General features: G+C 39.5%; 1 protein-coding gene across 2 annotated transcripts; it reads right to left on the bottom strand.

Annotated features, from left to right (window-relative positions):
- Positions 1-10,066: 10,066 nt before the first annotated feature.
- On the bottom strand, positions 10,067-13,195 carry LOC107670048 (UNC119-binding protein C5orf30 homolog). 2 transcript variants are annotated; one of them, XM_016462527.1, is made up of 2 exons: positions 13,088-13,195; positions 10,067-11,009 (listed from the first exon to the last, which is right to left on the bottom strand). In XM_016462527.1, the coding sequence occupies exon 2, from the start codon at positions 11,000-11,002 to the stop codon at positions 10,370-10,372; it is 633 nt and encodes a 210-aa protein (XP_016318013.1). In that variant the 5' UTR covers positions 11,003-11,009; positions 13,088-13,195; the 3' UTR covers positions 10,067-10,369. The 2 variants fall into 2 exon arrangements, with proteins under 2 accessions (XP_016318013.1, XP_016318014.1); XM_016462528.1 differs by having other exon boundaries at positions 13,109-13,195.
- Positions 13,196-14,248: the final 1,053 nt, after the last annotated feature.

Genomic DNA, 14,248 nt, shown 5'->3' with positions numbered 1-14,248 from the left:
CATATATATATATATATATATATATAGGTAGAAGCATCCGGCCCCCCAGTGTTTCCACATCGTCGAATCCGGCCCCCTTTAGGAAAAGTTTGGACACCCCTGGTATATTCACTCGACAAGCTCGCGCTTCTGCGCCGCCACGCGCTCAATCCACTCAGCGTGATTTGCTTACCAGCTGGCCCAAATCAGCTATACAGGCATTAATACTGAATGTTTTATATTCACTGCATACATATACTTCGTAGACATCTTTAATCTCTAATAACTCCATTCTACTCTCGGTTGTTCTGTTTTCAGTGGTTCTTTTTCTGGACACAACTCTATTCACACGCTGTGTGGTATCGGCTTTTGGTATCGGGGAATTTTTACGAGTACGAGTACAGGAGCGCAGTATCGGGCCCGATACCGATTCCAGTATCGGTATCGGTGCATCCCTAGAAACAGTAATTTTACAAAGTCAAGACTGGATAGAATCCTTGGTAGAGGTGCTTGACAACGAGAGATGGAACAACTGGCTTTTGGCCATCACAAAATAATGCTTTTATGAGGTGTAACGGCCACTCCACTTCGCATTGTGGCCGCATTACCAACTCGTGATATACAAACACTGGGTCGTTCGTTATCCATTACTAATTATGTTGTGGGTTAAATTGAAAATCCTCATTGGTGAGCATCAACCAGTTCTGTCTTTGTTCTAGACCTGATGTTCTTGGAGATAGCTGTTCCTGGCTGAGCACTCTCCCTCAGGAGTACAGGAGCTCAGTATCGGGCCCGATACCGATACCAGTATCGGTATCGGTGCATCCCTAGGCAGAATCGATAACTGTCCCCAGAAAGACCACTCGCTCGCTGGGAGACAAAGAGCTTTTAGCTAAATTGATTCTCAAACCAAGGTGCTCCAGGTGGCTGAGCAGCAGGGACCTGTGAGCGATGAGTTCCTGTTCTGACCTGCCTAAAACCAGCCAATCATCGAGGTAGTTCAAAATGTGGATTCCCATCTGTCTCAGAGGGGAAAGAACCAATGTCTATGCACTTCGTAAAAGTGCGTGAGGACAGGTCTGTCCGAATATCAGGACTGTGTACTGATAGGCCACTCCTTCGATGCGAATCTCAAGAACAGTCTGCGATGGGGGGCTATCTGGATGTGAAAGTAAGCTTCTTTCACTGCTTCTACTGACAGAAACCAGTCCTCGGGACATACTTGCACAAGGATCTGTCTCAAAGTTAACATCTTGAACGACCGTCTCATAAGTGAGCGGTTCAGATGTCTAAGATCAAGAATGGGTCTGAGCCCGCCATCTTACTTGGGTATGAGGAAGTAGCGGCTGTAAAACGTTTCCACGGCTCCTATTGCAAGCAGTGTTTGTACTTCGGACTGTAGAATATGAGCATCATTGTCCCATTCAGAAGTTTGAATAACACCTCTGAAGTTGCCCGCTAGTGAACTGAAGCGAGTAACCTCGTACTATGTTTTTTAGAACCCAACTTGACACATCCGGGATAGCTTTCCAAGCCTGAAACCAGATGACAAGTGATTCTAGTTTTTCGAATGGAAGTTCACCGCACGGGGGCTGGGAACTGACATTCGTGGTAATGAGGAGAGGAGAAATGCTCTTTTGAGTATGTGGGTCCGGTATCACAGGGGTAGTTGGCTTGGGCACGCACTGAGTGAGAAGGACGGGCCCAGCTTGAATGGAGCTTCCATCACTCAGTGTTAAGTGGAGGGATGGATAGCGAGCACAAGCTTTCTTTAAGGGAGTTCTGGCCTCGGCAAGAACTGACCGTCTCCTCTTCCTCTCTGCGTACGGATCAGGACGGCCTCTGAGGCTCAGGGTCCAATGTCACTCTGGGGCGGCCGTGGGGACCTTGGTGCTTCGGAAACAGGTAGCGTTTCGACATCCGGGAGCGCTGCTGAAACCCAGGTTTAGACTGGGGCTGAAGCAGCACCAGCTTGGCAGGCTGCTGAGAGGATGGAGCCTTCTGGTGACTTGAATCAGCTGCTGCACTGGAGCACTTCGGCAGGAAGTGACACATTGCCTGTGATGACTTCTGTGCTGCTGTAAACCACTTGGCAAACCCATCCACAGCAGGGCCAAACAGTCCCTTAGGAGAGACTGGCTAGTCTAGGAAGGCGACCTTGTCAGCATCCCTGATCTCCATCAAATTCAGCCAAAGGTGGCGCTCCAGCACCACCAAATTGGCCACGGCCTTGTCGATCGCCTGTGCAGTGGCCTTAATAGCGCTCAGAGCCAGGTCAGTTGCTGTGCACAGCTCTCTAAAGGCATCAGAACTCTGTCCAGACTCATCCATGGTGCAGAGAAGTTTGGCCTGGAGCACTTGAAGCACCGTCATTTTGCAGAGTCAGCGAAGAGATCATCTTCGTCGCTGAAGGAGAAAAATTCTGATGAAATGGCACTCAGAGCCGACTTATATAGAGGTCGGCTCCTCCCCTTTTGGTGGGTTGAAGCATCATTGGTTCGTGCAGCTACACGAACGTGAACAAATCAGGCTTCAGAACCAGAGTTAACAGGAGTTTCCCCATAAGTGTGTCAAACGCAACTGGAGAGACTGTTCGAAAGGGAACTCTGGACTTTTGGTAGTACCTAGGAAAGCAAAGTCCACTAAAGGAGGTAGAGCTTTTTCACATTTGGCTCCCAAACTCTGGAATAGCCTTCCTGATAATGTTTGGGGTTCAGACACACTCTCTCTGTTTAAATCTAGATTAAAGACACATCTCTTTAGCCAAGCATTCACATAATGCATCTCATAACCTTGTACACCAGTTATATCTGATCAAATGACTTTATAGTTCTTTGCTTGGTTTGAACAGCAGCTATGCAAATTTTTCTCTATTTGCTTTTCTGTTTCTGCCACGGGATGGGAATCCCGAGGTAACTAGAAATGACACAATCTTCAGTCTGGATCCAGCCCTAACGAAGACCTGAGATGACCGAACACCTGAGAAGAGATGAAACCAACCCCTCCAAGGACCTCAAATGATGACAACCCTGAACCAACATACAAAACAACCACATTTTCCAGTAAGTTTGATCGTAACATAATCATTGCTATTAATAGTGTTCACAGTTTGTTTACATGTCATTAACTAACTGCATGATTTTATACATATCTGCCATATGGACATCACCTAGTCACCACTGATAAACTACTCCTAAATGTAATGTAGAAACTTTCATTTTCTGTGAAGCTGCTTTGCAAAGATTTGTACTGTGAAAAGCGCTATACAAATAAACGTGAATTGAATTGATTTAGGAAGTAAAAAGTATGAATTATTACAATTTAAATCTACATAATGCTCAACACAAACATACATGCACTTTTACAGTTATTGAGAAATTTGTTTTTTAAATAGTTTAGTTATGAAAACAAGGGTGTTTGTGTATATTTTGTGTTATTTACTTAATGTTTATTGCATTATTTTAGTGTACCCTGATAGTGTTTTGTCTTTGTATCTGACCGTCTGAATATGATTACTGGCCATGATTTAATCAGCTTATGATGAACTGTGATTTATCATGTGGCTTTCTATTTTACCGCATATTATTATGGTATATTAGTACACTTTAAGGTATAAAGATTTTGGTAGTACAAGTAGATTGATATGTTAACATTGTGTCACTTGATGAAATATGCTTTTAAAAGTTGTAAAATATATTGTAAAATATAAATTTGACAGGATGAAATGTAGAGCATGGTTTTACATTCACATTAACATTTCATTTCATGATGATGATCATGCACAATGAGCAAACATCGCCTTGTCCCCTGCTTAAAGACTACTGCAGTACAGTTAAGCAACAGACTTTAAATTAAGAGAGACTTTGTTCATAATATTCATAATTTTTGAGCATCATTTTGAGCATTGAGATCCAAACTGTCCAGGTTACATATTATTATGTTGTATTAGGTTCAAATAATTCTCTATACACAGCCAGCTTTACACCTTTCTCTTGATCTTGATTAAAAATCAAGGTTTGTATAATCAGAAAAATGCTCAACAAATTTTTGTTTGATTTCAGTTTAATTGTAAATTTTGCAGTAAAATTGCTTATTATAGTCTTGATGATATTGCAAGACTAATGCAGAGTTTAAAAGTGAGAGTAGAGCCGTAAGCTTACTGTCATGCTTGTCAAACTTAATTTGCATCTTGAATAACAAAATGATGAAGAAAAAAAACATGGAGACACAGACAGAAGTAACCATTACGTGTAAGGCCTCTGCACACTATTGTCTTCATGCACGTGAGTTGACCTACATTTCATTTGGTTTTCCTATTGTTCCTTTAAGGAAACCTTTACAAAGTCAAAGGTGTTATAGTGCAACTACTGCTGCACATCATTCAAAATTATGAGTAAACAATCAATTTATGTCTAAGTTTTATTTATAAATTATTTTTTGTTGACACATTACTTACAACAGGACTAACTTTCGCAGTGAAAGATCAGAATCAGAAATAAGTGGAAATAAGTTGAATTTCTCTTAAAGAAACGTACTTGGAAGTAATTAGTAGATTTTTCTAGTAGTAAAAACATCCTAAATACAATTTTAGAGGAGTAATTAATAATCTGTATTTAACTGCTGCTTTTTGAGTAACTTCCCCAACACTGCTGATCTCAGATCAGTGATTGACATTAACCATGAGAAGATGATGTATAGATGATTTAGCGGGTTACAGTTATGAAATGCAAAACATGCATTAATGCATGGAATATGTATATAAATATAGCATACAGTGTACATTGGTATTTAGAAGACTCTTTATCGTTTGTTTAACATATGCATTTATATGGCAAACAGATGCATGAAAGATCAAATTAACAATAAACGTTTACAAAAAATAAAACATTGATTATGTGAAATGTATGTGAAAATGTATTGAAAACAAATCAGAAGAAAAGAGAAGAATGCATCAATAAGAGGATGCAGTGCATCAGTAGGACGCAGCAGTGCTCATTCAGTAAATGCACAGCAGGTGGACTCCCCTTGTTCTGGTGAACCCTTGGTATTTCTGACTGACTTCAACCTAACAGACCTTTGAGATCATAAAGATCAAGTCAGGAATCTTGCTGTGATATTGGACTCAGACCTTTCAGTAGTCATGTCAAACCAATAACTTTTAACTTACCATCTAAAAAAAAAATATTGCAAGAAAAAAAAAGCCAAGTTTCTCTAAGTCTCGACTGGAAACATCTTATTCATGCAATATTGATAAAGATGATAAGTTAAAGTTGCTTTGACGTGTCACATGACTACTGAAACTAAGGTCTGACTCCAAATACATCAAGATTCCTGAATTGTTAACCCCTAGATAGGGTTGAGCGAGGCTATAGGCACACCTTAAGGAAAATGTGCTTTTCAGTAATGCCATAGAGTATAGGATTGCAGAAAAAATAAATGTGTTTTTATTGAACATTGATGGAGCAACACATTCTGTAGGAAAATAAATCATAAAAGTGGTATTTTGATAAATAAAATAATTTATTTTTATTTAATAAATATACTGTCATTAAAATGTTCATTTTTTACAGTATAACAATAAATGTGATATATATTATCTCTAATTATCTTATCTATTAGGCTGACACCCAAGTTGATGAATTATCATCTGAATCTAACCATGTCAACAAATGGGAAATTATTATTATTCATTATCATATTAATTATTGTGCCTTTAGCCCCAAAATACCATATTTAATATATTCTTCCACTATTGAAAAACTGTTAATTTAATTGAATAATAGTGAAAATCATCAACATGAGCTTTGATTCAATGTTTTCTTGACCCCTCCAGCTAAGGATAATTGAACATTGCTAATTTTTGGCTAAATGTTTTTGCATTAGCATTAGCTTAAATACCTCCCCCTATGCTCCTATGATCTAATAATAATAATAATCATTTATGCACTTAGCAGACAACTTACAGTGCATTCAGGCTATACATTTTTTTTTACCAGTATGTGTGTTCCCTGAGAATTGAACCCACAACCTTTTGTGCTGCTAACGCAATGCTCTACCACTGAGCCACAGGAACATATGATCTACAATAAAAAGCAATTAATAAAGAGTTAGATTGATAATATATTCATTTTACGCTTCTGTCATCCTGCAGACCCCTAAGAAGTTTGCTGAGGCCCTCTAGTGGACCCCGGGCATCCTGGCCTATATGAAATCACACTTCGCTGCGTCCAGTCTTTCTTGCATGCATCTTGGAGGGCTAAATGAGGTAAATAAGGCCATATTTCAGATCCTCAGTGCACTAACATAATACTGCTTCACTGATGAAGATCAGCTCGCTTATATTTATGTATTTGACAGAAGCTTTTATCCAAAGTGACTTAGATTGCATTTAAGGTCTACATGTTTCATTTCCTGGCAACACAATGCAAGACATACACAATGCAAAGATCAGTGTTTTATTAATATCAAATGAAACTTAAACTTGGACAAAAACAAGGAGTTAGACTTTGACACTGCAGAGGGTAAAAGAACATTGAGCATTAAAAAAATGTTCAGAATAGAAGATAACAGAACATTACATGTGCATTCAAGTATTCTAAGACAAACTAAGACATGCCTTCTGAATAAATCATGTACTGTCTTACTGAAGGCACTGCAGCCAGTAGTGGTTTCTAATGCTTTTTTATTCATTAAGAGATTAAAATGTACTCAAATCTATTACGTTGTATCCTTCTAGGCATTTTAAATTATGACTATTATTATTACTACATTTTTGATAAAAGAGAATACAACAGTTCAGTGCATGACATGTCTTCAAGCTTAAGATTTTACTCTTGTTGGCTCAGAAATATCACAGAGGTGTATGAATATATTTCTTGGTGAGAATTTCACTATTTTTAAAAGAAATGAAAAACAAGACCAGGAATCAGAATCAGTGGTGTTTTTAATAGTACACTATTAAGCCGATTCCTATATTTGTGAACTGATCATTTACCTAATGAGTAGCAGGCCTATTATTATTAAATATGGTAAATAGACTAAAACAGGCTTGATCTCTTTCTCTTAATGTCAAGCATTGTATATTCATTGCTGTGAAGATAAATAATCAATTACACTGTTCCAATAATGTCCCTAATTACATTTTTTAACAGTGGTCCAATAGATTTATAGCACATGAACACTATGTAGTCAGGAAATCAAACGACAACAAAACTATTAATTAAACCCAATAAGTAAAACTGTAATAAAACATCACCAACACATCACAATTAATAAATATATAAAATGACTGAATCTAAGGTGCTTTTCAGAGCATATTCCACCTATGGTTAGATGAATGAAAGTTCAATAAGATTAGATAGGTAGGTGTCAAACAACCTAGAAACAAAACAAACCCATAGAATGTTATAGTAAGGGTGAAATCTAGCAATTCAGTTCAAAGCATTATTCAAAGTTACAGGTGGAAGATATAGAAGAAAAAAGATGCACGAGGGGTTCAACGAAACGGTCAGAAAAAGGAGTTTTGAAAAGCATGAAATAATTTGATACGAGAAACAAAGATCCTCAAGAAACATGATGCCGACAGTAATATTCAAAGGTTTAGAACTAATATCTTCCATGGTTATAAAGATATAACAATTCCAGAAAGCAAATGGATACTAAACACTGTTGTCAAAATAAAGAGAAATAAGATCCCACGAACTGTTACTAGTGCTTATTGTGTAAAACCATGAAAGATTGTCTGCTGTTCAAAAATTAATCAAGTTCCCCTGGACTTTGGTTTTTATAGCAGTGTTATCTACTGTGTGCATTGTGAAGGGGACAAAAGACATATTGATGGAGAAAGTAAATGTCACAACAACCCTTCATTAACATAACACAGCATTCAGTGTCATTTCAAATGATCTGGTGAGTCTCCTGTGAAATACTGATTAAAGAATGAAAAGGCCATTAATGGTTTCTCTATGCTAATGTTAGTTTGGGTGCTCAGAGATAAGCCTCTCCTGCACAAAGCCTACCAGAGTCTGTTTTAAACAACATCCGGATTGTGTAACAGTCGAGATCCTCACCTGACACAAGTTACTAAAGTTAGCAGAATAACACAAGCGTATGATCGGATGTTAAGGGAGAACAGAAGACTAAATGGCGCAACAACATTTCCAAAGGTCTAAGTGTTTTGCACACACTCACACTCACACATAACAGTAGGAATTACGCAATTAAGCCACACCATTTATTGCTAATCTTGAAAAACGTCACTATGAATGTATCCCCTGTAACACACACTGTTACAACCATTTGTTGAGTGGATAAAGGAATAGTGATCATCTCAGTATTTAATCACTCTCATGTTTTTCCAAACTGAAAAGGAGGGAATTTTTTTTGTATACAAATATTAATTTTAATAACTGTAAAATGACAACACAAATATTTATGGCTGTCTTTAATTCTTCACTTTCAAATGATAATGCATCAAGCTTTTATTTTGGCAGAAAACTGGAGTTGATGATGGATGAAAACACTGGAGCACGAGCTGCTTGCGTGTAAAAGAACACCGTGCCGCGCTTCACTCTGAAACATGCAGTGCACACGTTTATTTAATTAAACTATAACTCTGCAAGTCTCTTGATAGTTTTGTGTGAAGGACTGAAATCAAAGTCTTTATTCACGGGACACAAGATCAGCAGATATCAGTAACAAATTTCAGCCTGTTCCCTACACAAAGCTATGGCTTTAGCAGACTTTGGGCCAGATTTACTAACAGTCTGCACCAATGCAAACCCTCTTCTGGCATTAAAAAACGACTAAACCCAGAAAAGGTGTGGGCCAAGTTATTTTTGTGGCTGACCTTACTGCATAAGCATTTGTAGGAGTTTCCCTTTCAGACGCAACATTTATAGGAGAGTATTTAAATAAACATGATAAGTAGACAAATAACTGGTATTCGTGCCATTATTCAACACCCAAAAAAGCATGTCTTGAGCCATTTTGCAATACTTGCTAATTAGAGCTGCTCTTGATAGACTGCGTAGCTCATTATGGAAATGAGCTGTGTCTGTGTTCTTTAATGTGCACATGGTCAGTAGATCAACCGCAGAACCACTCCCATCTGTGCCTTTATAGGATTACAGAGCTCTCACGCTAATTTGCCCTGTTTAGTAAATCTTGAATATGGCAAACAAGCCGTATGTGCTCACCAATTCCTGTCGTTGTATGAAAAGTGTTTCTTCAAAAATTCTCCTCTTGTGTTTACAGTCAGGAACAACATGAGAGTAAGAAAGAATGACAGAATTTGTATTTTTGAATGAACTACTCCTTTAGTTTCCCCTAACTGGGCCCGACGGTGCTTCATCACACCTCTGGTTAACAAACGAGATCAGTGGTCTATGGATGCCTTAAAGGAACACTCCACTATTTTTGAAAATATAGATCATTGAATCTGTTTAGACCGTTAGCATCTCGCTCAAAAATGACCAAAGAGTTTCGATATTTTTCCTATTTAAAACTTGACTCTTCTATTGTTACCTCGTGTACTAAGACCGACGGAAAATGAAAAGTTGTGATGCAGTTGGGGTGCAGCAGGAGCAATGATATTACGCAGCGCCTGAAAATAGGCTTGACTCTTCTGTAGTTACATCGTTTACTAAGACCGACGGAAAATGAAAAGTTGCGATTTTCTAGGCCGATATGGCTAAGAACTATACTCTCATTCCTGCGTAATAATCAAGGAATTCTGCTGCACCCATGGTACGGCAGCAAAGTTCCTTCATTATTACGCCGGAATGAGAGTATAGTTCCTAGCCATATCGGCCTAGAAAACTTTTCATTTTCCGTCGGTCTTAGTACACGAAGAGTCTACAGAAGAGTCAAGTTTTAAATGGGAAAAATATAGAAACTCTTTGGTCATTTTTGAGCGTGATGCTAACGGTCTAATCAGATTCAATGATCTATGCTAAGCTACAGCTAAAAGTGCTACCGCCAGACCCGGAGATCGGCTGAATGGATTGGAAAATGGTAAAACTCAACTGTTTAACTCTAGGGGAGTATTTTCAAAAATAGTGGAGTGTTCCTTTAAGCCCAAAGTATACTTCATTTTATTTAGTTTGTTTGCTACTGTGAAACAACGGCCCGGGCCAGTGCTGCCACTTTGTTGAACAGCTGATTAGTGCAAAACCAAGTCAATGTGCGGTTACAAAAATCTGGTTGTGCGTGTACAGTATGATGTGTGATGAAATTTGCATCACATGCTCTGTACGTGGACCCTCACATATGCGTAAAAACCGAAGTATACTTTGGGCTTTAGTGGTGAACTGCCTATAATCAGAGTGGTAAAAATCAAGGCCCTACATCACAGCCAGACAACTGCGGGCAGGAGGACGTTTCTGAGGACTCATGTCTTGTTGCGGTTGAACACGCGCTCGCCCCTCAGATTGAGATGCTGTAGCTGGTACTGCAGCACTTCAGTGTCCGCCGGCTCCCTGAGGCTCATCTTGTCCAGGTTGAGGTAGTCCAGGGACTTGGAGTACACCCGCTTGCCCTTCAGCAGGCAGAGGGGCAGGGGCCCGTGTAAGGCCTTGCTGGGCTCCCCGCTCACCATCGACTTCAAGCAGCCGTCGCCTGAGCTGGGCATGCGCCGCCTCCGGCGTCCGTTGATGGCTGGGATGTCATACGGTTGGTAGTAACGGCTTTTGGCTTTGTAAATCCGCGAGGCTCGGTGCAGGCTTAAATCCACAGGCTTTTTGATGGGGCTGGGCAAGGCCTCTGTGTTGCTGTTGTCAGGGCTAGACCACTTCTGGGCTAATTTGAGAAGCTCCTCACCGGTGGTGAAGCCCACTAGATAGTTGGAGTTCATGTGGAGGATCTGGTATCCTGAGACAGTACTTTTAATGGGGGAGCACGGAGTGCTGGAGCAGCGGGGTTTATCGGCTTCTGGCTTCAGGGTGGCTTTGGCCTCAGCAGCAGGCAGAACGGATATGGGTGCCCTGGACACCCCACTGGCATCCATTTCCATCTTTAATGACATGACCTGACTGAAACACACAGGGAGTTATGTAGGGAATCAATTGCTTCTATTATGTTACAAATAAAACATCATTATTGACTTTCATAACACACATTCCTTGTCAAATTTGCTTCTCACAATACACAAAAGCAGTTTTACAGAAAGTTATGCTGTTGTGTCTATAATGCCTTTGTGCTTTACCATAGAGCAAGTTCAATGGCTCGATGATATGACGATTTTAAAATCACGATACAAATGATCCTCCAGATTTTAGATCAAGCTATATTGTATTTGTAGCATTGTCTAGCACATATATCAGTGCGGTGGTGACTCGGCACATGTCTGAGCGCTCGAAGCAGTTAAGTGATTTAAATATTGGTTGGGTTTGTTCAAACAAGAGTAAGCAATTCTCAAAAATGATGAATGAAAATATGATCAGACGTCACTGCTGAAAAGTCTGATGCCTGGGCACCTGCTTATTTATCACTGTAAAACTCTTAAATTTGAGGATGGAAAAACAGGAATGACCTAATATATTAGCTAGGAATCTGTCTAATATGATTATTAAACATCAGTGGCTATGAGCACTGCAAGTAAATACTTGGTGCTTTTGCGCCAATAGATACCGCACATTTATTCCACGCAATTGCTTAAGATCTACTGTTTATGAATTATGACAATGTTTACTTTATGGTGTTAATATAGCAATATGTTGTATATTTTATCTCCTTCCATGTTTTTGAATGAGAAGCTGGCAATAGTAGAGCATAGCTATTCCAAAATAAGAGTCCCAGTGTATTTCAGGCTTGTTTATATCTAAAAGTCACACATTATACATAAAGTTTTTGTGTAATTTCAGTTACACAAAATATATTATCTGGCATTTAATTCAATGTAAACTCTTGTATTTTCTTCCTGGGCCACCCGTCACAGGAAGGAAAGACTAAGAATATTATTTAACACATATTATTCGTTATTTAGATTTTACTAGTATACAGGCCTGTAAATAATTACTAAATTATTAAATACAGTTTTAAGTGGAAATATTTAAAACATAGTGTACATTTTTGTATTCGAATAAAATTAATTCAATAATTTTGCTTGTAAATCTTTCCTTGTAACCCTTTGTTAAGGAAAAACACATTATTTGATACATTTTCATTGTGTCCCTAAAGTTTTTTAATGCGCTCCTAAATTAAACTCAGGAGCACCTCCTTGGGCAAAAGTAAGTTGTCAAGTCCTGTAGAGCAAATTGAGTTCAAACTAACATTTGCGAATGTCCATGTGAATGCAGTTTGAAGCCGACTGCGACGGTCACTGGCATGATGCTGAGCAACAAATTGCACAAAACCGTACCCTACACTTATTAATCATCAGTACATTAACACATGAATCACACAATCATTTGCACATTTGAAATGACTGTCAACACTGAATTGTAGTTAAGTGCTATAATTAGCCTACATGATTTCATTGCCAAGATCAGACCATTAGAATAAAACAAAAACCTTCTGTCTTCTGTAAGACTATCTGGAGTGCCAGTTTGTACAAATATCTGTGTAATCTTGGACAGTATAGTGCTAGAGATAATCAACCACTATCCATATATAAATGCGTTTCATGCCAGACATGATCAAGAATAAACCCCGAGAAAGCAGGCCAGTGCTTTACTGTAAATGAAACAAAGATCACTGGAGCATTTCAGTAGCAATCAAATGCGCAGTTAAACCACTGGACATTGTGATTGATGTAAAAGCATGAATAATAATGATAATAGACGATCATTTTGAGGGTTTAGCAAGAGCTCTGTGAGGAATAAGCCAGTTTCTTCTCCAGCTGATGCTGATGCTGATGCTGCTCCACATTAGGGACTCAAATACCATATCTGTACCACACAGACGCGTTCATCAGCTGCCTCGTCAGGAAACATACACTAAAACACACAACCGTCCTCCAGACACTGTCTTTATTCTGGGCTGTGCCACTGCCACCATTTCGCGATTTACAGCAGCAGCGGCGCGGGGATTTAAGCTCACCTACAGCGCGCTGCTCACTGCCGAGAGACCGGCGAAGAAATGCAATGAAGAAAAGAGTGTAAAATCAAACCTGTTCAGAGAGACTGCACACCTGGGCTTGAGAGAACCATAGACGAGATCCTGTCAGAGTAGAGCGGAGCAGCTCCCAGCGTCTGCTGTCGACACCAGTCACGTGACGCGAGCCGCTGATGCTTCAGGATCCAGTCACGTGACGAGACCAGGCTCGGATGCTCTTATATAAAGCAGCGCTTCTCCGACCGGGGGCTGGGGCCCACTAGGGGACTCAGCTAATTTCTAAAGTGTGCTACAAGACGACTTTAAACTGTTTAAAATAAGATGAAACCAGCTTTAAAGGAATAGTTCACCCCAAAAAAAGAAAAAAAAAATGCTGGAAAATGTGGACTTTCTAAGAGCAAGTTGAGGTAGGTGGCTGGCTGACGCAAGCAGCACCAGTGTCTTGAACCTGAGATGTGAGAGGTGTGAGGTGAAGAACAGTCGTGCTGCTGCGTTCTGAATCATGTCCATACGCCTGATTGAAGCTTGGCCTGGCCTCCCCTCTGGCCACCCCTGTTGCGCAAGCATTTTGACCGCATTAGCTGAGTTTTTCCCGTTCAAATAACTGACACTGGCACAAAAGCCACGTACACACTCCAGTTGAACCAAGTTGTCACAAAAAGCCCAAAGATGCATATAAGTGGACATGGCAACACCGCAAGTGCGCGCTTGGCGAACACAGCAGAGCTAGACGCGAGCTCGACGGTCAAACACGTCCGTCAAGCGCATGTTTACATAGAAAAACAATGGAAAAGTAGGGCAATGGAACAAAAAACGTAAGGTTTAGCGCAACAAAATGAACACATATATTGCATGGTTATACAAGCTCGCTCACAGTACATTATTCAAATATATATCCTGTAATAGCACAAAAATATGCGCTGCCATCTGCATTTGTACTCCGTTCAGAAAATATAAATGAACAAGCTGTTGCATGTTTAATAACTTTTGAGACTGTTATTTTGCAGTTTACAATTATTTGCCGTTTGGTCCGTTATTTCAAGGAGCTCTAGTGGTTTACTTTAGCGAATGAATGGATTGCGTTTGTGTCGGAGACTTGTCCATGGAAGAGAATTTAAGCCGCACGTAAGAAATCATCATTAAATTACATAGGAACCATGATCCAGTTTTTAACCAGTATTTGTTGAGGTGCAGTTATTACATGAAATTTATTTGT

Source organism: Sinocyclocheilus anshuiensis, unplaced genomic scaffold, assembly GCF_001515605.1.
Source record: "Sinocyclocheilus anshuiensis isolate Anshui unplaced genomic scaffold, SAMN03320099.WGS_v1.1 scaffold664, whole genome shotgun sequence".
Classification (NCBI taxonomy): Eukaryota; Metazoa; Chordata; class Actinopteri; order Cypriniformes; family Cyprinidae; genus Sinocyclocheilus; species Sinocyclocheilus anshuiensis.
Note: the sequence above shows the minus strand (reverse complement) of the source record. Positions and strands in the feature narration are given on the sequence as shown.